The sequence below is a fragment of the Acanthochromis polyacanthus genome, chromosome 12 (genome assembly GCF_021347895.1).
Source record: "Acanthochromis polyacanthus isolate Apoly-LR-REF ecotype Palm Island chromosome 12, KAUST_Apoly_ChrSc, whole genome shotgun sequence".
NCBI classification, from domain to species: Eukaryota; Metazoa; Chordata; class Actinopteri; family Pomacentridae; genus Acanthochromis; species Acanthochromis polyacanthus.
The window spans coordinates 14875910-14898621 of NC_067124.1; the positions used below are offsets into that span (position 1 = coordinate 14875910).

The 22712-nt window shown below is 40.2% G+C and overlaps 1 protein-coding gene across 6 annotated transcripts in view; it reads right to left on the minus strand.

Annotated features, from left to right (window-relative positions):
* cobl (cordon-bleu WH2 repeat protein) overlaps positions 1-17971 on the minus strand; it is a 60438-nt gene extending 42467 nt beyond the window's left edge. For 3 of the 6 annotated variants that reach the window (XM_051956996.1, XM_051956997.1, XM_051956994.1), the window contains exons 1-5: positions 17855-17971; positions 17515-17638; positions 4207-4401; positions 1212-1422; positions 769-801 (exon numbers count right to left, since the gene is read on the minus strand). In XM_051956996.1, the coding sequence (XP_051812956.1) occupies positions 769-801; positions 1212-1422; positions 4207-4401; positions 17515-17543 (468 nt within the window). In that variant the 5' untranslated portion in view covers positions 17544-17638; positions 17855-17971. Of the gene's footprint in view, positions 1-768; positions 802-1211; positions 1423-4206; positions 4402-5342; positions 5595-17514; positions 17639-17854 lie in introns of those variants that run through there. The other 3 variants (XM_051956998.1, XM_022220150.2, XM_051956995.1) reach the window with 2 other exon arrangements.
* Between the last annotated feature and the right edge of the window lie 4741 nt (positions 17972-22712).

Below are 22712 nucleotides of genomic sequence, written 5' to 3' on the forward strand. Positions count from 1 at the left end.
CTAGAATACTAAAAACTAAGTTTACTCTGTTACTTTTGCTAGTCCTGTTCCATTAATTTGTCTTAATTTGTTTTGCTTTTATTTTGTTTAGTTACTTATGAAAATGTTATACTGATTACATACTTTTTTGCACATTACTGAAATGTGTTTCTAACATTTTGATCACTCCATTCATAACAGTGAGGTAGATTACATTAGAAATTCATCTGAATATCACAAAATATAGTTCAACAGCACCACAAAATACAGCCTGTAAAATTATGAGAAAGCTGAAATAACACCTTCCTCAAACAAAGCATTCCAAACTTGAACATTTTAACCAACATCAGGCAGCAGTTTCAGTATAACTGCTGAGACTGTCGGGTCGGTACAATGAGATAAAACAGAGAAAAGGAATGACTGACAGCAGTGTCTGAAACAGTGTCGGCCTCTGGCTTGAGGCCAGGAGGGGTCAAAGGGAGAGAGAGCAGCCAGTGAGCCCTGAGAAGAGCAGAGAAATAATGCATGGTAACTAAAGGTAAGGTACTCATCAAATATTCAAACTGTAGGAGGAGAGTGAAGGAGAAGCACAGAAAAAGGAAGAGAGAACAAGACAGATGCTGGTAGAAATAAAAATAAATAAATCAGACAGGCTAGTGAGCTGTAAAAACAGATGACAAGAAGAAGAAATATGGCGGATACACCAAAAATTCACAACTAGAATGAAAAAGTGCTTTATTAAAGGCTGACTCCAATATGCCGGCCAGTTAAATACCAACCAGCTCCTACCTTGGCATGGGCCCTTACAGGTTTCACTGCCTTCTGCCAGTGGCCAATTGTAAAGATAGAGAGGGGAGGGACAGGCATTACATACACAAAGCTTCAAGGTAAGAGTTACAGGACGTGCACACTGCAAAACTTTATTGTACCTGGAATAAAGTCCATCTGTGGCACTTTGTACTGCATTAATCTACATCCAGGACATTACAATGAATGGACAACCTTGAGGTATTCTTCCTGAAATGTTCTATCATTGTATTTTCTTTGCTAACACACAAGATAAACATCTCTGCACATTACAAAACACACAATAACCCAAGCTTGACATAACAGGTTTTAAAGGTTGCAGGTGTTAAACGTGCTGCAGCAGTGAAATAATGATATAAAACTCTCACATGCAATCACAAGATACAGATCAGAGATACAGAGTGTCAGGCTGCACCGCAACTCACCTCTGGCACTTTGGGCGCCGGTCTGCGCACCACTTTCTCCTCCCAGACTTTCTCCTTGATGGAGACACACGCCACGTTGAGGGAGCCCAGCAGAGCGTTGGGCTTGAACCCCAGACTGTGGCCGTCGTGTGACAGGAGCTCCAGGGTGTGCAGGGCCGGATTCAGGTGGTAGCGACTGCAGAGCTCGACCAGCAGGTCCATCAGTGCTTTACTGAGGGAGGCAGGAGGGGAGAGCAGAGGGGTGAGAGGGAAAGTGTGGTGGGGGGGTGTAGAAGCAGAAGCAGAGGAGGGAGGAAGAGAGGTAGCAAGAACAGAAGATAGAGTTACAAAGCCGATTTAGCTTTAGCTGCAGTAAAGAGAACAGATCAAAACAAAGACATACTCTCACTTGATGCACAAACTATGACTTTAATAGCATTGGCACTGATTTTAACATAAAGATCAAGAGGTCAGGGTCATTTTGGAACTGACTGTATTATAAGAGCATGCATTCAATGACCTGGCAATCTCACAAACTATTGTGAAAACTGATAATAAATAAACCTAGATGTGACATTAACTGAAAAATGATAAACCATATGTAAAGTGGGACTTCAATCTTGAACATGAGTGTGAAGTTATGCTTAGTTAATGCTGTAAAATGTAGTATTATCTGCTCTAATTCTAACTTTTGCATTAGAATTCAAAGACAAAACTCAACACCAGACATGTATCAAATACAAGTATCCAGACAAAAACTCTTCAGTCTCCTGCAATAAAACGGCTGCAACACGACAAAGTGGTGCAGAGAAATAATGACATCTTCTTATGCACATTGCTTTGTGTTAGCGTTTGGCGGTGGGCTGATGGGGAGGCCTATAGTACTACCTGTCAATCCTCAGATAAAGAAGCCAAGAGACAGTCTCCAATGTTTTCTGGGAACAGCCAGATCAGGTGACAGAACTGAGAGAGAGATACGACTACAAAGGACGGCATTGGCAATCACTAACATGTGGACACGGTCTATGACTAAAATGAAAATCTGCACGTCGACATGAAACAGATCTAGTGTCCGGACTGCTTAAGACCATTCTGTTCATTCAAAACAAGTCACGACAGAATCACAATCTGAAAGGAATGATCCAATCTCAAACTAAATACATGATGTATCTTAACCTGTTAACATCCTGTTTTGTAAATGTTGTGGTCACTTATGGCCACTGAATTGTAGTTAAAGCTGCAGTTCAAGTTATAAATACACCAAATATAACAAATTACATTAGCTGCATGCATAGGGATTTTAAATAACTCATAGAAATGTAAATAGATGCTTGATATTAATACAAAGAAAGCACACAACCAGAATAAGGTCATATAGATGAGTGGAAAGAAGCATTATCTAGCATAGAAAGTTCACAATTGGTTGGAGGACATGGAAGGTTAAAGTGATAAAAGTATAAATTGGTTCATGATTTAAATGTATGTATTTTGCTTCAATCTGTTTTTTTTTTGCACAAGTAAATACAAGGTGTTCTAGTTTTGGTTGTTAAAGTACCTATAGTAGTTCCTAATGTTTCTCATTAACTATGTTCATACAATGAATTTAGGAGTCCAGAGCGGTATGAACATGTAGTATCAGCGATTTATGATACTGGCATGTTTATGACACCAAAGTCTTATCTTTTAAGTGACTATAGAACTGCAAGTAATGATTTTCATTGTTAATTATTGTTTAATTGTCTGGCTGTTTTGGTGAACAAAAGGTCAAAGAACTATGACAAATATTTATCTGAAATACTGTGCATGGTCCACTAGCCAAAGATATTCTGTTTACTGTCATAATGAAAGGGCTGAACAGTGGGGTAGTGGTTAGCACTTTGCCTTGCAGGAGAACATCCCTGGTTCACTTCCCGCCCATCCGGGGATCTTTCTGTACAGAGTTTGCATGTTCTCCCTGTGCATGCGTGGGTTTTCTCCGGGTACTCCGGCTTCCTCCCACAGTCCAAAAATATGCTGAGGTTAATTGGTTACTCTAAATTGCCCGTAGGTATGAATGTGAGTGTGATTGTTTGTCTGTATATGTAGCCCTGTGACAGACTGGTGACCTGTCCAGGGTGTCCCCTGCCTTCGCCCCAAGTCAGCTGGAACAGGATCCAGGACCCCCGCGACCCTAGTGAGGACTAAGTGGTGTAGAGATAATGGATGGATGTCATAGTGGAGTAAAGAAACTAGAACATAATAAAATTTTAAAAGCTGGAGTAAGAGAACATTTTTTCTTTAAAAAAATACTCAAACCAACAATTAGTTCTCAGAGCATTTGTGAATGAACTTACTAATGTGCAAGTAACTGATTAACTGTTGTCTCTAATGAATTATCACAGCATCAGGCTCTTACGGCGGCATTCAGAAACCAAATAGGCGACAACAATATGATTCTATCAGAAAAGCAAATAATGTGAAGGAGCCCTGTACACACATATGCACCACAACCTCTTGAAATGGTTTAATGCAACATCAAAGTAGCTCTGCACGTTTAAGCACAGGAAGCTTTACACTGAAAAACCCTTTTACTTTTCTACACCAGTGAGAAGCGTCACAGAGACACCTGCTGGCCAAAACTTTCTCCATGGAGAGCATCTTGTTATTTTGTCCCTAATTTTCTGCCCCAGAGGAGATCCTCATTAGGGACACGGAGCGTCAGCAGGTCAGCTGGCGAATCTCTGGGACAAAGCTTGTGCTGAGAATGGGAATGGGACCCCTTTAAAAGGCCTCACTAGAATAGCAACCAAAACAGCAGCAGGAGCAACAAACGCATCTCACGCTGTCTGGTGACAATGAAGGTCGACCCGTAGAATCCTATTGTTCAGATCTTTATATTTAGAGACATAAAGATGCAAATTGGTTGCGGCTCATTTTACAAGCAAACACAATAGAGAAAAGTAAATACACTCATAAAAAGTGTAGAAAATTCAGTGACTAAATAAATGATTTGTACGGTCTACTCTTCTCCTCTCACCTTCCGTCCTCGGTTACATGGAACTGCTGTCCCTGTGGTAGGGTTAACAGTACATCCACGGTGGGCGTCAGCATGTTTTCCTTGGCGTCCAGGCTCGACATCCCTCCCCCGTCAGGTGCAGGGTTTCTGAAGATGTGGCGGGGAGCCGGTTGCGGGGCCGAAGGTGGAGGTGGGGCATGAGCCTTCATTCTCCTCCTGAGTGATAATGAAGATACACAAAAGGAAATACTATGAACATTTAGGTATTGTTTCTTAATCTGTAGGAGGATATGTACAGTATCTTTGGGAAAAAAAACAACAAGCTGTCATTCCACAGTTTGTGTCTGATTAGCACATGAATATGAATCAGTCAGTCAAGAATTTATGGCGTTGTCAGTCAGTAATAAAACAGTGTGTCATATATTGATTCTCTGGGAGTCATTTCTGTTTTTCTTAAATTTGGTCTTAGTTACACAGCAGCCTAATGAATGATGACTTTTTTCTGTTTTTCCGATTCTGTTTGTGACACAACAAGAGTCCAGATATGCAGAAAAGATCATTTTGTTTGTCAACGTGATCTAGTTGTTTATTTTATCTGTAGGGAGACTCCTCTGAATATTTTTTTTAATCTAAAAATGCTCTCCTTAAATCACTCCTAAGTCCTCTAACTTTAACATTTATAAAGCTGCTACAGTGTCACAATCAATTTCTACTTTAATATAACCTTCTAAAGTGAAATAAACAACGCTTCCTTACAGAAACAACACTCCTCATCAAATCTTATTCCACTGAGGGATGTTGTAACAAAATGCAACTAAAATGACAAATTCAGGATTTCATACAGCACAGACAACATCAAAAGCAATAAGAATTTACAGAATTAGCTTGGCTCAGGTGCACAATATTCATCTTCAAAAACCATTAAAAGCTGACAGGAATGCAAACCGCACCCAAACCACAGCTACTATCATTTGGCATGTGACAGATGTCAATGACATGCCGGCTCAATATCAAGCCTACTCAGCCTGACAGCTGATTAGACAAATATTAAAAGCTTTATTTTCCTCAATGACAAATAGCTTTTCTGTACCACACAATTCAGACACACACGCTCTCAAATATTAGCCTTAGATAACAGAAGAAAAAGTGCCACTCACGTCAAAATCAGTCCGTGTGTTGATTAAATGTTTGGAAGGTTTTGTATGTCAGAGTGTTTATAAATCCTCTTCAAAGAATTTCACACAACCTCCGAGAATGTGTGTGTGCCTCCAATTGTATAATCCAGTATTCTTCAAGATCCTCCTGCTCAGTGCAAACAGCATAGCGAAGGAAAAATGCACGAGCATAGCAGAGTCAGAGGACTCTAACCTGGCTTAGGTTAACCATTAACAGCTACGTTGGATGTCAACTAACTCACCCAGAGGAGCCACAGAGTCACTGACTCCTTATGCAATGCCGAAGGTGGTTTTCAATGGTTGCATCATGAGAATTACAGACTGTAGTTAAAGGGTGTGACGGCACTGATCATGATCTAGTTAGTCAAATCACAGTGCAGATCAAGTAATGATTATCTGCAAAGTGCACTTAAAAATATGCTTCGCTCAGTAGAAAGTTAATGTTTTCATGAGCAGCGTTCAGACTTGTTAATGTGAAAGATTTTTGTATTTTCCTGGTGAATCTGTGTGTTTGGAGGTAAACAGAACCGGGCTCTGTGGGACTGTGGGACTGGGCTCCGGCCAGCTGAACACAGTCGGCTAGTATCCTCCTCTCCCTCTCGCTTACTGTTTGTCTCACCGTAGCATTTCACTCTCCCTCTCCCTCTCTTCCCCTCTCTCGGACATGCACAAAGACTCCTTTAGGAAAGGCCTTGTCTCCCACAGAGTTAGAATGAGCGTAAACACAGAGAGAAAGAGTGGGAGAGTAAAGGAGAGGTGGAGAAGGAAAAGCAGGAAACTCTGCTCCGGCACAGAGGGGCAGTAAGTGCTGAGCTGTTACAGGGACTGAGTTACAAATGGGCTCACACACATGCACACACAGTGAAGGTTACTAATGGACCTTTCACAATCACCCGGTCCCTTTCACTTGACTAAACAGCATTAACAAGGATATATTGCTCTTTGTAGCCTCTTATGTCACTCAACTTACCAGATTTCCCAGATTAGAAGAACTTCCACAGTTTTGAATCACTATAAATAATACATACGCTGATATAAATGCATGAATACATTCCATAAGAATGCAATGCAAATAGATGCTGAACTTATTTCAGTTCATTTACATGCATACAGATGTGTATATTGCAATACAATCATCTCGAGCCACGCTTTATATGGTTGAGTGAGCTATGACTTAATATTTTAAATATCATCATAAATGGAGAGAATCTTATGGTCCGTTTTTGCAATATTTGAACTCCATTTGACCGCATTTGTATTCATGCGCTGATGACCAACAACATAAAAAAACAGACAGATAAAATGAAGAACACTGATTACAGCATTACAATGGGGCCAGTGATAGGATATGTTAAGAAGCCAAGACTTAATAAGGATAATGAAGGAAATCTTGCACCAGATATTGCTCAGAAAAGAACAAAATGACATAATATAAATGCAGTGACTAAAAAGTAGAAAAGCAATAACATATAAGTACGATACAATGCTGAGTTGAAATAAGTAGCTAAACTAAGGCTAGAACAGAACAGTTAAAATGCTGGAAATTGGTGAGGTAATAACAAATATCACACATTAAAATTAAATATTGCACTTAAAAAAAGAGATGAAAATGAAAATAAAATGTCCAATATATTGACAATTTGGCAGGAAATGACCAGTCAGTTTTTGAAGTCGATAGGTGGGTAGCAAGAAAAAAGGGCAAGATGACTGATTCAGAGCAAGGGATGTTCCCAGTATGCAGGTTAGCACCAACACGAAAGAGGTCCAAGGAAAGACAGCTGGTGAAAAAAAGCTCATGGCCACCCAATATTTACTGATGAATGAGGGGAATAAAGGCTGATCAATGACACCTGAACACAAAGAAGAGCTACTGTAGCACAAACTGCTGCCAACCTCAATGCTGACTATGACAGAAAGGTGTTTGAACACAACATGCATGATAACTTCCTGCGAATGGGAGTGTTTACTGCAGACTTGTGAGAATGTTCAAACTGAAAGGGTCAACAATGTGCATGTGAGCATCAGAACTGGACCATGGAGCAATGGAAGAAGGTGGCTTGATCTGAAGAATCACATTTTCTTTCATATCATGTGGACAACCAGGTGCATGGGCATTATTTAGCTGCAGAAGAGATGCAAGCAAGATGCACTGTGGGAAAAAGGCATAGGTCGTGTGAGGTTCTGGGCAATATTCTGCTGAGAAAGTTTGGCTCATGTTATTGATGTTGCTTTGACAATTGCCAGCTTCCTAAATACTGTAGCATATTATGCACTGCCATACTAAAACCAAAAAGTTCAGGAATGGTTTGAGGAACCTGACAAAAGGTGTTGACTTGATCTCCAAATATTCCAAATTTCAGTCTAATAAATCATCTATAGGACGCTCTGGAAAAAACAAGTCCGATCCATGGAGGCCAGACCTTGCAATTTACAGCTTTTGAAGGATCTTATACCACAGGACACCTTCAGCAGGTCTTGTGAAGTCCATATCTTGATTGGTCAAAGCTGTTTTGGCAGCAAGAGGTAGATGCTTTAAATGTTTTCTCTGTTTTGTTATATATTCCTATTCTTGACAGGTTTCATTTAACAATCATGAATAAATGACGCACTGCTCTGAACTTTTGTGTTTTTGATACAAGGTTAACTTATGAATCAGCCTTCTTTAAAAGCAAAAGCAATATTTTATTACTGAGGAATTACATCTAATACTTCACAAACAAGACTGTGAGAAGGAGCTTATTGCAAACTCTTGGCCAATGTTTACACTGGCACAGAATGCAAACATGGCTTTTGTGACAACTATGGAACACAAAATCTGTTTAATACGTGTGTTTTAGACTGAGATACCAGTCTAACTTCACGTGCATCGCAGTGAACAGCAGCACCTGTAACGTCTACAGGCCAACCCACCGCCTACAGTCATATTTCGCTGTCTGCGCGCTAGTCTCTTTAACAGATTAGTCTCAGTGTCTACAGGATTGTGTGTATGTGTGTGTGCATGCAGTGTGTGTGTGTGCGCGCGCATGTCCAGCTACCTCCTCCATGACCCAAATACGACGGTGCTCACTCTTGACCAAGGCAGTCAGGATAAATCATGTCTGGATGTAGAGGCACGGCTGAGAGATACAAATCACTGTTCAGGACACAATGAACAACTGAATTCCAAACTGTCCTACAAAAAGACACGGCAGGTGTTTGAAGATTTCATGATGTAGTCGCAAAGTAAACGCTCTTAAAATTACAGTTTTGGCTACACCACTGTGCCGATGCATGTAAATGCAAATCCACCTACGTCAGTCAGAATACTGTTGTTTGTGGAAATACTGCTCAGACACACTGGAGACTACTTTAACTTTTTTTTATAGTTTTCTTGTTGGGGAAAGAAGTCAGCCTGTATTTATCTCAGCCGTGGAAACTCAGTATAACGTTCCCACTCTTGAAGGCCTTATAAAAATATCGGAATATGTTAGTGTGTGCTCTGTCAGCACCACCCTCACCAAAACAAATTCTATGAACTAACGTGCTGTTGGGTGTTTTTTCACTATTGCATAGGAGTTTCATGCTTTGAAACTATACTAGATACCTACAATACCAGGGCGCAGAGATACATATTAAAGATGTAGGAGTTACAAAAGCGACAGTGACAAAGAAACAGACAGACTATAAACAGCAACGTCTGCTGTGGATGTACGCAAAAGAAAACGTGACGCGGCAGCCAGAACAGACGGACGGACAGACAGACATCCTGATGTCAGTGCTGTGTGCCACAACAGGATCACTGAAACAATGAATTACTATCCTCTAATGAAAACAGCCAACTGGGAATGGAGATGATTATTAGGCCAAAATACACTGCCAACTGACCTGCAGTCACTGTGACACACTTTATGCATTCTGAGAATATAAACAACGGGAGGGGAAAAAAGACAAGCGGCCATGAATAAAGATTTACACAAAAATGTACGTCACTGGTTAACTTGTTTACTTGACTAACACTCTTTCAAAAAAAAAAAAGGATTTCAGCTGTATTGCAAGACTTTGACTGAAATGGTATAGTTAGTGATGTCGCCTAAATCAATAAATAAAGTTAGTGTTTTAAAAACCTACTGAGCAGTAACAATACCAGCATGAGATTTCATCTGAAGGACACAATCAGGCTGTTTTAAAGAATCTTTCATTTCCAATCAATAACTTTTAAATAGTTTTATAACAACAACAAAATGCAGGAGCTTAGTTGGGAAAAGGGTTTGGATATCTGTTGCAAGGGTGGTGTTGTGGTCACAGTGATTGCAGCTCATCCTTGACCTTTAACCCTGAGCTCCACCAATCCTTGAGCAAGACACTAAACCCTAAAGTACTATATAAGTTAAAGAGGTAGTACCATAAAAGAATGTTAGTCACAGAGCAACTATAATTCAAATACCGCAATATAAACTCAATTAAAAAAAGATTACCTCATTCCTTTTATATTGCTCATTCAGAAGTCCAAAAGTCCAAAAAAATCCATGTCTAAAAATAGAATGGATTCATAACACTCCACCCACTCACATGCAAGTATAAACACATGCACATTGGAGCTGAAAACACACTTGTCATTGCCACACTTGAGCTTTCACCTCCTATTGTGCTCTGGACGCTGTGAATGACATGAATCCCGGACACTCAGCTCCTCCACTTAGTCCAAACACACACTATCCCGCTACCAAGCCAGCATACCCCTTCGGTGTCATGGCGTCCCCATGGCAACCTATATTTATACCACTCGACTGCAGAAGAAAGCAGATCTCGGTTTAGTAGCAGCTGTGGATTTTGGATGCATGCGCACAAAGAGCAAGTGGCCGTAATGAACAAGGACAGAAGGAAAGAAAAGACAGAGGGAGTGTGTGAAAGATTTTACTCGTAAGTAAGCATCTGGAGACATATGACCCCAGCAAAGCATTTGTTTGTGGTTGCTAGGAACACAGTCTCCTAATTCAGCATATGTCTTGATGCTCATATTACTGGCAATGTGCTTAAAAACCCCACCCCACTGCAATGCCAAGTGAAAGGACTCTGATAGTGCCAGCTGAATAATCTGAATTCAAAGCCTCATTACTGTCCCTGCTGTTACAAGAAACACAAAATTCAAAAATTACTGCAGTATAGTAAAGTTGCCAATTTATTCAGATGTTTTAACATCAAATTTACTATGATCTTTTTGGGGTGGACTCATTACCAGCCCGTCTGAATATCAGATCCAATGTTTAGCATTTTTCCAATTGGTGATATCATTGTTTTTTGAGTTTTTTTTAAAGATAATATAAACACATTTAAAAATGCCACTACTTCGGCTCTCATGAAGTCGCCTCTTCTCACTCTACAAGTGATGTCCTGACCACAGAATTACAGGATTGGTTACATGTCTCGAGTAGTATCACGTGAACACCGAAGGATTAATGTTGACAAGTTCCCTTTAAATTAAACACAATTAAAACTTAACTAAACAAACACAGCGAAATTGGGCTATCAGTCTCCTTGATTACTAATAACTATCATTGGCTCCAGAAAAACCATAGTGGTCGACCCTGAATCATTTTGATGCATCTCTAATTTGTTTAAGATGCTCAGAAGTAATCTAGGATGCATCTTTAACAATACTGCAAGTGTGTATACATGCAGCGTTGAATTTTTACAGAACTGTCTGTTTTCTAATAATTGGCTTCATATTTTCTAGATTTGCTTCTATTCACCTGTATAAAAGCAGCTCAATGAAACCAAAAGAAATGTCATTTTCCACTGTTTGCATTCTCTGCAAGTCTAACTGGCGTCGACTGTTTATCTTAAGGCGCTTAACTTTAAATATTTGCATTTTGATATCCATCTATTGACATTAACATCAAGGATTTAGTTGCAAAGCCGTAAATCGCAGCACCTTTGTGGTCATATATCGGTTTAGAAAAATGAACAAGGAGAGTCCAGTAACTCAGAAAAGGTGGCAGTGACAGGTGCTAATACCACAAATCTAAAACAAATAGAGGCTTAATATATTTGTCTGACAATAGAACACCCTTAACCAATAGTGGTTTTAATATAATTAATGACAGCTGCAGGATATCAGCAGTGCTCCTAATCATGCAAGCTACAGCTGTTGGACCTGATGCTTTATGTACCACTTAGAAAAAAAAAATCGCTTCGTAGAGCTTTTTCTTTCACTCAGTAAAACAGACCAAATGTTACAAACTCAGGGGCAATTAAAATAACTCATTTCACATGTTAGTGTTTTTTTGGTTTGAAAATTCAGAATGAACTGTCCTAAAACCCCTAGAATTCATTCATAAGTAGAGGACACTGTTGTAGCTGATGAATGTAATGTCAGTGGGTTTTTTTGTCCCCTACAAACCAATAATAGTAATAATAACAATAATAATAAATCCATATTAGCACAATATGGAAGTTTATTAGATGTACTAAAATAAAAAATAAAAAACTTGGCTCCACTGCACTTAACCAAACACAATGCCATGGTAACAGTCTGTGGTTGCTTTCAGCCTATAATCATGAGATGTCCTCTGATTTAAATTATGAAATTATATTCTACTGGAGCTGATTAGCCCCACATGCAATAATTTTACTACTTTTGCACACAAACTGCAGCTCTACCACAAACTGCATTCAACTTGAATTACAATTGTTGAATTTCCTGCATTTAAAATTAAGATTCATTGTTTTTGAAATGGTTTCTGCTGTATGCAACCTGATTAATAAGAACATCAGGTGGGAATTACCCTAAAAGTATCGAGTTAGAGCTCTGCACACTCACAGCGTCAGTAACAATACATAATAACTCCGGGGAGAATATAAAGGGACATGACGCCTTAGGTGCTAAATGATTTGCTACTCATTGGGATCAATTAGGTTTCTTACACTCTCTAACAGTTATTCTCAGGTTTTACATGCATTGCAGTTACCTCATGTTGAGTCAGCGACCAGCAATCCAGCAGTATCTGTTTCACACCTAAAGGAGTGAAATCCACTTACTGTAACATCACTCCACTCCTGCTCTTTCCTATCTGCTGCTCTCCTCACACATGCAGTCATCTTATTCCACTTGTGACCACTGACAAAGAGCCATGCGGTAACACTTTGACACAAATCATGTTCCAAGACAACAATAATTCTCCAAAAATAGGAGCAGGAAGCCGACCCACCCCACTGTCTGCACAGCTGGAAAAAACATGTCTATCTTCCATTCAGGGAACAAAATTCAACAAATGAGAAGAACACTTTGGCCAGAGAGTATTTCTGTACATGTGGAAATGCTTCGTGGAAATAGATTTTGAAGCTTCAAACATTTAGTCTTTTTCCTCCCAGTCAACCTCAGCACTCTTTTAATGACTGAGGTGAATCACTGATAGAAGACTACAGTTTTTTTCACCCATTTATTAATGGACATATTGGTATTCATTGCTTTTAGTACAAAAATCTGACATCTGTGCACTTAAGTAACAAGACATTTTGCTTTGCATCCGCTTTGATCTCCTCTAACATTTAAAATCCATTACAGGACTCCAATGTCAGCATTTAGTCTTCAAAGGTGAAACACACATTTATCCATTTAATCAAAAACATGGTGATAAATAAGTTTTTAGCGGGGCACATAAGCTATTTTCACTGTTTCCATTCTGCAGTAAAGGTGAAGCTCCTGGGTGGCAAACAGGCCCACAGGAGAGGAAGAAGGGAAGCAGGAATAATAAAGGTTGAGAGGGAGGGAAGAGGGAATCTCAGGAGGCACCAAACCTCATATGGATGGAGAATGAGAAGAAAGGGAATAGAAAGAGTAGATGGGTGGAGCCCAACAGGAGAGACGAAAGGAAGGAGAGCTGGAATGTAGAAGCAGAACAGCAGGAAATAATAATTAGTCTGTTCTCTATTCCCTGAGCTGGAGGTTCAATTAGAGAGAGGCCCTGATGGAGAGACGAAAAACACCTAAGTTACAGATACTGTTGGCACTGGAAGACCCAGGGGTTCCTTTAAAATACAGCATTTATCAATCTAAGGCTTTCAATGCTAAATTAAAGTTTGGTAGAAAAAGACTACAAGTGAAAACTGTATTTCTTGCATTCAGTGCTGCCCTTTTAATAATATTTTTTTAAAAAGGCCTAAAGGCAGCAATGCCACCACAGATAAGGAATGTTCATGTGCTCCCTACTGTCAGACTCTACTGGTTTAGTAATAATTTTGTGTAAAGGTCACAAATTACTGTTGCTAAATTGGGTATTTTTTTTAGTTTTGAAATCGAGATAGAGCAAAGCAGCAACATTGAAAGGGTTGCAAAACCATTGCAACTTGTCCACTCTACCACCCCTCTGCTTTATCACTCGATCCCACTGCTGCAGACCTTTAGCTGGTGCTGGAGGAATCTGTCCAATCCGTAGTTGCACACGTGCAGTCCGTCTGTCTTCCTCTCTGACAAACACACATACCACAGTGTGTAACATATGACAGCAGGCTTCCAGAAATAAATCTGAGCCGCCCGTAGCAGCTGCATATTACAGACAGATACGGTCTATGGTAGATGCTTGACACTGTTAAATAAACAGGCAGAAACTTGGTTGTAAATGCTGTCTGCCAGTGGTTTTGCCCACCGGTACATCGAGGCTGGCAAAAAGCAGAAGTGAACAGTGAAGCGGGCCTAAGGAGCACAACAGTCTATAAATACAGCCAGTCTAGATATCTCAGATGCTTCCCATGTATCATCATGGCTTTGGAGTAAATAGAATCAGAGCACTGGTGTTGCTTTGATTGCACACAGACCAAGGACCCGTTAATTACGCCCTACTGTGCCTTTTCCATATAATAAACTGCTACTTGGAACCACAACAGACATTACTGTAACTGTTCATGAAAAGGGTCGCACGTTAAGGTTTTAATTAATAAACTAAATATTTGTTTCACAATCAAAATACGCATTACATTTCTAACATAGACAGAATCCTTATTAAATTAAGCAATAATCATACTGTATGCTTCTGATCTAGTACGTTCAATGAGTGCATGTGTTGGTGAAGCTTTTATAGTTACAGAAGAAGCTTGTGGCAGCAGTGCATCCACACCCTCTCTATTTAAAAACAGGATAGCCTGCAAGTGGATGCAGATATTACCAGATACATACCGTACCACTGCCAATAACGCACAGCCTCTAATACGTTCTCTCTCGTCTAGCTCGACTTTCACCAGAGTGAAATTGAATCCGTCATAAAAATAACCTAAAATATCCAGATGTGACCATATGCACGGTTTCCTCTTGGTACATACAGTATAGCTTTGTAGCAAAAGAAAAACAAAAAAAAAGGGAGCTCCCTGAGTCAGCAGTGCTGAGCGAGCGGCTGACCACATGAACCTTAATCTTAGAGCAGGTTTGTGGAGGCTGGAAAAGCTGCGTCTGCATCCGTCTAAAGAATCACAGCAAAGAGAAAGACACAGCAACGACAGGTAACTTTATCTTATGATACTCAGCGTATACCGAGTGTTTTAAGAAGCCGTATAAACTCGGAGACACACGTCGACTTGAATAAAATGCAGTGACATTAGCATTTTAGTCCACAGCTTCAAATTAATCAACAGACATTTACTCTGGATCGGCATCTTCCTCCATTTACAGTGTTCTGGACTGCCCAAGAGCGTACAGTGTATAGACACTGGACAGTTTGACAGCCGGTAATTATCCCTTGGCGTGTGCTGAGGATGAATGGACAGTTATTTGTAATCCCAAACTGCACTTATCTGTAAAATCTGTGTTTTAAACCTGAATACACAAACAAACAAAAACAAGCACACCACAAAGAACAGATGCACTTTAAATAAAAGAGAGAAGCAGATGGCAGCACCAATCAGGATCACGATGGCGGTCAGGCTCTTTTTTTTTTTTTTTTTTCCCCTTTTCTTTGCACCTCATGAGGCACAAACTAGGAAAAGGAAAAAAGCGTGGATGATCATCAACCATGTGACCGAAGTAAACTCACAAGGTTCTGACGTCACACAAGATTGTGTTTTCAGAAAAACACACAGAGGAAAAAAAAAAATCTATTAAACCGACAGCTCGGTAAAACACTTTGAAGACTGAGGGAAACACAAGTGAGGAATGCTGTGGATCCGAATTTATTGAAGTGGCTCGTCTGCTGCTTCCTTATTGCCTTTGTGGGAGTGGATACCGAAATTAAGACCGAGTAACGAAGCCACATTAATCAGAAGCTTCTGGGCTAAAACTCACAAACACACACAAACACACCAGGTCCAGACATGCAGAGGAAAACACCAGCGTGCTAATTAAGACTGTTGTAGATGCTGCAGCCTTTAAGCGAGACTACTTCAGTATAAATGCAAATAACAGAGCTCCAACAAAAGAGTGAATCAGGAGTTGGTTCACTGCAGCCACTAAAGAAAGAAGTCCAGGGAAATTATGTTTGCCTCAAATCAGTAAGCAAGTTGCTAGATTTTGGAAAATGTTGATCTCAATGTACAAAAAAATCAAGTTGTCTCAGCTGCCTTTTGCTTCATTGCAGGTTTATAAAGCTCAGAACTGGGGCTTCTTCTTTCCACCACTTCTAAAAGACTCCCTCAGCCTTTTTAGACACCCATTCACACCCACTCTTCTACACCTACTGCTCAGGTTTCAATGACCAGGTAGTCCACTTCCCTGAAAAGAGCAGTCCTCTCTCTCTCTCTCCTTCCTACCCAGGTTGTCTCCTGAGTGTCTTAATGTAGTTTTTACGAGCTGCGTTTCATTAGAACCGCGCTGTGTAGTAAAGTAGCTGCTCCCTGCGCGATGACGAAAGAGGGATCCTGACACAAAAGGAGTTGTCATGGCGATTTATATGGAGAGAAATGTCACACACTGACCCGATAAAAAGGCATTTTGGTTCCGCTGCCAGACTCTGCGACCGGTCTGCTTTGTAACTTGGCCAAAAAGCGCTTGAGTGTCTGAAATCACTGTAATTAAGAGTATCTGGTTAAAGGGACCTTTACTTTAAAGATCAAGAGGAGAAAAAAGACCAAAGCTTCATCAGGACCGAATCAAACCCTCCTGGTACCGACACCGAAGAACACACAAGTACTACCGCACATCTGCTGTTTCAGTACTATCACACCTACAGAATGAGTTAATGTATGATAAATAAAAAGGTGTAACACATCTAATTTCAGTGCTGAGCTCAGGATTGATGAAGTCAGCAACACTGGCTCTCCAGCTACTCCTATAATTAGCACCCAAGCACCAAATAATGATGCTGAGGTCGAGCCACACCTGCCCAGTGATGCTCAAAGACACATCATACATTCATTTTCTGTTAAGTCAAAACCATTTAGACAATGGGCTAAACTTTTGTAATTCCCCCCCCCCCCCACAAATGATTAAAGAATGTAGCAACTGAGGACTAAAATTCGGTCTTTATCACTTGCTCTTCTTCTATGCAGGAGAGGGGAAAAAAGCAAATTTGACTGTTACTTCAAACACAACATGCCAACAGTGTCATATCTTGGCACTTAAATTTACAAATTACTGATAAACAGGAGATGTTTAGTCATACATAGGGTCTCACAGAATATAATAACTAGAAAAAATGGCCCTATTGCACCACACTGCCCTCACACAATCTAATTAATAGAGCAGATCTTTTATTAGACATATTAGCAGACAGATGGCTTCCTGACGTGACATCTTTCAGATTATGTGGACCAAACTACAGCTACCAGTCTCAAAAACAGGAAAAATTAAAAGCACAGTCTACAGGTGATGTTGCCCCACCACCAGCTCTCATGTCTATTCTGACAGAGTGCTGCTGGAAAACTCTCTCTGTTGTCAGTCTGTCTATAGGCTGCACAGGCTTTTCAATGGAGGCAACAAACCCAAATAAATCCTCAGTTTCGTTGTTAACCAAGAGTTAACAAGAAAAACATAGGAATGAAAATGACAACCACAGAGCTAGAGTTAGAATATGTTAGAATATGTCACAACATCACGAGAAAATTAGAAATAAGCTCATCAATGTGGCTAGAAGGCTAGAAATAGCAGGAGGGTGTTAGACTTGAGGGGTTAAAATTAATGTTATTACCCAGAAAGCAGTCAAAAACAAGAAAATACAGCTATTTTTCCAGTAAAATGCTCTCAAAAACTCACCCTAAAGGCGGTTTGGAGGACTCAGTCATTGCAGAGATTCAGATATCCAGCGTCAGATAAGCGGAGCTCCCAAAAATCCGCTGTTGCTCCTAAACTCGGCGGAGTTTATCCATCATTGTGTCACCTGCGATTCAGCACAGCGACAAGAAATCACTTAGTCACACCTGTACTATTCACCTGGGCAGGTCAGAAAGAGGAAAAACACTGAATAATGTGCGGCTCAACAAGTGACAGTGCGCAGAGATGACAGTGAGCTGAAGCAAAGCGGCCGCAAAGTGTCGAAGGAGGCGAACTGCGACACCGGACTGGTGCATTCAAGGACCTGTAAAGTCAAACTTACTTCAATTTAAACAGCCTTTCTGAGTCATTCTCAAGCATGAGATACTTCTTAATTCCACTTGAAATAGTCTTCGTGTACCCCCCCAGCTGAATTTCCCTGGATATACCATCAAGTCCAAAGATTTCTAAACAAATGACCAAGTAACGTGTTTCAAAATAAGAGCTCCGAAGCGAGACGGTTGTGTTTCACTCTGAAAATAAAATGTGTAACTGAAAAACTAAAAATATAATTTGTAATTTTAAAAAAGACATTGGAATTGAGATATTTGTGATTAAACAACGTTTATACAGGAGGGAAAATGGGCTTTGAGAGAAATTCCACTGAAAAATAAAACACTAAACTATACACTTCTAAACTATATGTATATATGTAAATCACACCCTCCTTTTGTCCTCAGAGAGAAAATGTTGTAACTGAGCCCAGATAAAATAGAAAATTAAATACAAAATATTGACATGAAAGAAAAATACATGACAAAATAAATACATAAATAATATTGCAACAAAAAGAATGACAAAAGCTTAAAAACACTTTAAAAACGTGAAAATTTGTGATTAAAAAGACATATATAAATGCTACGTGTGTGTGGAGGGGTGTGTGTGTGTGTGTGTGTGTGTGTGTGTGTGTGTGTGTGTGTGTGTGTGTGTGTGTGTGTGTGTGAAGTAATAATTTTTAGTGTTTTACTTTTCAGTTGGAAATTTTTTTTCTACATTTTTTTCAATCCCAGAAACAGCTATCTGTTTACAAATATTTCTCCCTTTTTTGATGACATGTTTTATTTTCACGGACAAATTTACCTGGCTGTGTTTTATTTCCATTTATCTTTTCTTACGTCGTTGAGAAGCCAACATCCGTGCACTGCCTAAGTGGGATATAAAGACCATTTCCGTAATTTCATATGTTTTGCATGTGGCTGCCGTCACCGCCTTTACTGTACTTTACCTTTACTTGAAGAATTTCAGTGCTTTTATTTCGAAGGGAATCCTGCAGGGCATCGTGTATTTTCGCGGCTGCGTGTTTCCAACTTGACGTCGTTTTCCAAAGCCCGCCTTCTTCAGCAGATCTCACGTCAATCATCCTCATCGGGAGTTGATGAGCGCCAGCTGGAGAGCGACGACACGAAAACACAGAGAAAGATACTCACAAAAGTAGCAGAAGACAACTATGCATTGTATTATTATTATTATTATTATTATTAGACTGTATTATTGCTTCCGTTGTTGCTTCATTATTGTTGTTGTTGCGTTACACAGTCAACAATATGAACAAAGCGTTACACATAGTACCTCATTTATATTCGATGAGGAGAATTCAAAACTTTTCTCCCGGCATGCTTTGTGCTGCTTTCTCTTCCATGCACAGATAAGATGTGAACTTTCACCACAAGAGGTCACCATAGACCTCAGGACACTAGAGTGCCTGTATAACCAGAGTGGCGACAACTGGGGATTTGACACCATTTTGTTTCCATTCACTCAATATGGGACGCGCAGCGCGAGGTGCACATTCACGAAAATTAGCCATTTGTGGATTGCTTACCGATTCCAAGACATGTTTTGGACAAAATATTTTACTGGCTTGTTTTGTCTGGATGTCCAAGGTTGGATTATGACCGTTTTTGTGGAATATTTTCATCTGTGACTAGTTTTGAGCCTTCAAAGGTGAGTTGTGCTGTTTACGTTATTTGCTGTTTGTTGGACAAATGTGTTTATATTATCCGCTGTGGTAATCACATCTGAAAGTGGTTTATACCGGCGGATTCATGAGAATCTAAGCTTTCCATGGGTGTATAATGTTTCTATCATCGAGTTTGCAGCTTCGGTCAATTTAGTAAAATACGTTTGCACATACAGGCCGCTGAAGTTTAACGGGGTAACCCGTTAAACTTCAGCGGCCCGTATTTCATGCATCTCCATGCATGAAAATGGTCAGTCAAAATAACCACAACTGCCTAAAATCACATAAAAACTTTTCTGTCATTCACCCATACATCATAACATGAAAGTACATACATGGGACTAACCTGGCACAAAAACGATGATGAAGTCGGTTTCCATCCCACTCTCTGGACTTTATTTTCCCACAGTTTCCTTCCTTCACTATTACTGGGAAATCTAAACATGTGGAATCCCTTCTCCGATCGATTTGTGCACCCAAAGGCACAACAGCCCGTCATTTTTCAGGTATTTAAGAAACGAAAAAGGACCTAGAATTACTCTCTGCGGTGTAAACAACGTTAACAGGAAACGTTAACGTTAATAGATCACGTGACCAAAATTTTTTGGACCTGTCATGTCATAGACATATATACGTAGACGCCTCATTGACTGCGGCTGCCCACTCGAGCGATGTGCCTGCAGCGCCGCCATCTTGGACCGGGGCCAGCGGAGGCAGCGGTGCATAGACATCTATGGAGGAGAGAGGTACTGCTGAATCTAAAAGTGGAATTATTCGCCGAATTTTGAACCGATTGCCAAACTGTTTGATTTTTAGAAACGTCACACGTGTAGCTACTATACAAGGTGCTCGGATATTTTTTACAATGCTGGTTTTGCCATACTGCTATTATTACTACTGTTAATAATAATTATTATTATTACTACTCTTAATATTATATCAATTATTACTATTATTACTGCTATTATTACTATTGTTTTTATCATTATTATTACTATTATATCATGTGTATAAATCACGTTCTTTGGGAAAGCTTAAACGTGAGAAAAGTAGCCAGAAATAAAGAATTGTCTACAACAAAAATAGTTCCATCATAAATCAGGGCTATTAGATCAATCAGATGCTGTATTCTAACCCACCAATTACTGCAGTAAGCTGCTAGGAACGCTAGATTCATAACATCGAATTTTAAACAAAAAATTGTCTCAGATCAGTTATTTCACCGGTAAGCAGCTGTGTAATACACAGGATGATGTAGAGAGCTGGTTAGATCATGGGTAGTAGAAGCCAGACACGGAGCTGAGGGGTTCTATCCGTCTTCTCGGCGTTTATTTCACTCTAGCTATGACAACCTGCTAACAATATATTATTCCTTACATACATCTTACATGTGAAAAGTAATCCCACGAGCTCTTGTTTCCTTACAGCGCTCATTAGAGCATCCATAGGCTGAACAGAAGTCCGGCATCTAAGTGTTGAGTGGCAAAACCAGCACTGTAAAAAAATATCCGAGCACTTTGTATAGTAGCTACACGTGTGACGTTTCTAAAAATCAAACAGTTTGGCAATCGGTTCAAAGTTCGGCGAATAATTCCACTTTTAGATTCAGCAGTACCTCTCTCCTCCATAGACTTCTATGCACCGCTGCCTCGGCTGGCCCCGGTCCAAGATGGCGGCGCTGTAAGCACGCCTCTCGACAGCCTATGAGGCGTCTACCTATATATGTCTATGTGTCATGTCACCACTCTGGTTATTCACCTTATTCAGCTCCGCCCATTTTCCAACGGGCGGGACTTCCTGTTTTGAGTAGCACTTCCGGTAACTCGATCATGCCGGTGTTTACAACTTAGAGAGTGATGTGGGAAGAAACGAAAACCTCTTTAAAAAACAGAAATGGATCAAGTCTGCCGCATCCGCGACTTATTACAGAGTGGGAGGATGACATGAAAAAGTGGCCACAAGTCATGTATGGCGATATTTTTAACTATTTCGTGTTGTCTCTTGGCGTTGATCGCTCGGCTATGAGGAATTATAAGAGCACTGAAGCCTATCAATATTTGCACAGTGGTAAAGTCGGTGCTGTTCTGTTACATCAAGAACGGGAATATACGTTTCTTAAAGCTAATGTCAGTCCGAGTCAGGCTAGTACCTCCTCACAGATGGCGTGGGTGTTGGTGACAGCTGATGGAGTGGTGGAGACCACGGGATACTCCTGTATCGCTGGGTTGGGACGGTCCTGCAGTCACACTGCTGCGATATTATGGAAGGTATGTTGATTTGAATAAAACTTTATTTGATTCATATATATATGATGTGGTTGTGCAAACGGAGGTTGTTATTGTCATTTGTGAAACAGCTCCTGCGGTTTACTGTGTTATTAGCCCAGTCACAAGCTAATGCTAATTCCCTGGAGCAACAAAAAACTGATTCTGACCAAACCGCAGTCATAACAACGTTTCAAAATAGCAGAGAGTATCTTTTTACCTCACTGATGGCATAGGTAGGTCTTTAGTGGAAACTGAACTTTGGTAGAATCGCTGTAGCTGCGCTGACAGTGACCGATGCAAGCTGTGTGTTTACATAGCCATGAGCTGGTCAGCAGCATTCAGATCTAACCTTTCCGTGCTCTAAACAATTCTGAGAGAGAGAAAGCTTCATCTTTCCCCAGTTGTTGTGGCACCCACGGACAGCGCAATTGATGCCAAACATGTTAAAATCGCTTAAAAGAACAGTTAAAAGTAGCTACAGTAGCGAGAGGACTCGATGTTGTTGTAGTGCGAAGACGGTCAACCGGAAGTCGATCTCAAAAATGGCGCCGCCCTGCCTCACTTCCTGAATAAGGTGAATACAGGCACTCTACAGGACACGATTTACAGTTTTTTTCAATTGCTAACAAGCATTGATTGAAACTGAAGTCACATGTTCAAAATTCTTAGTTTTTCTCGATTGCTAAGACACATTCCTGGAAAGCTGCTCTCCTTTTCCCTAAACTGTGAACACAAAACCCAATTTTCAAGCTACATTCACAAAACCTCTGACTCTTCTTACAAAACCAAACTTTCACCCCAAAACAGTTCAATCTGTGCTCAAAACTGAACTATGCTGTCAAATCATGCCTCAAGTCAATCAAAATTAAATACTCTACTGAGTAGTCACTAAACACTTCATAGAAAAAAGGAAA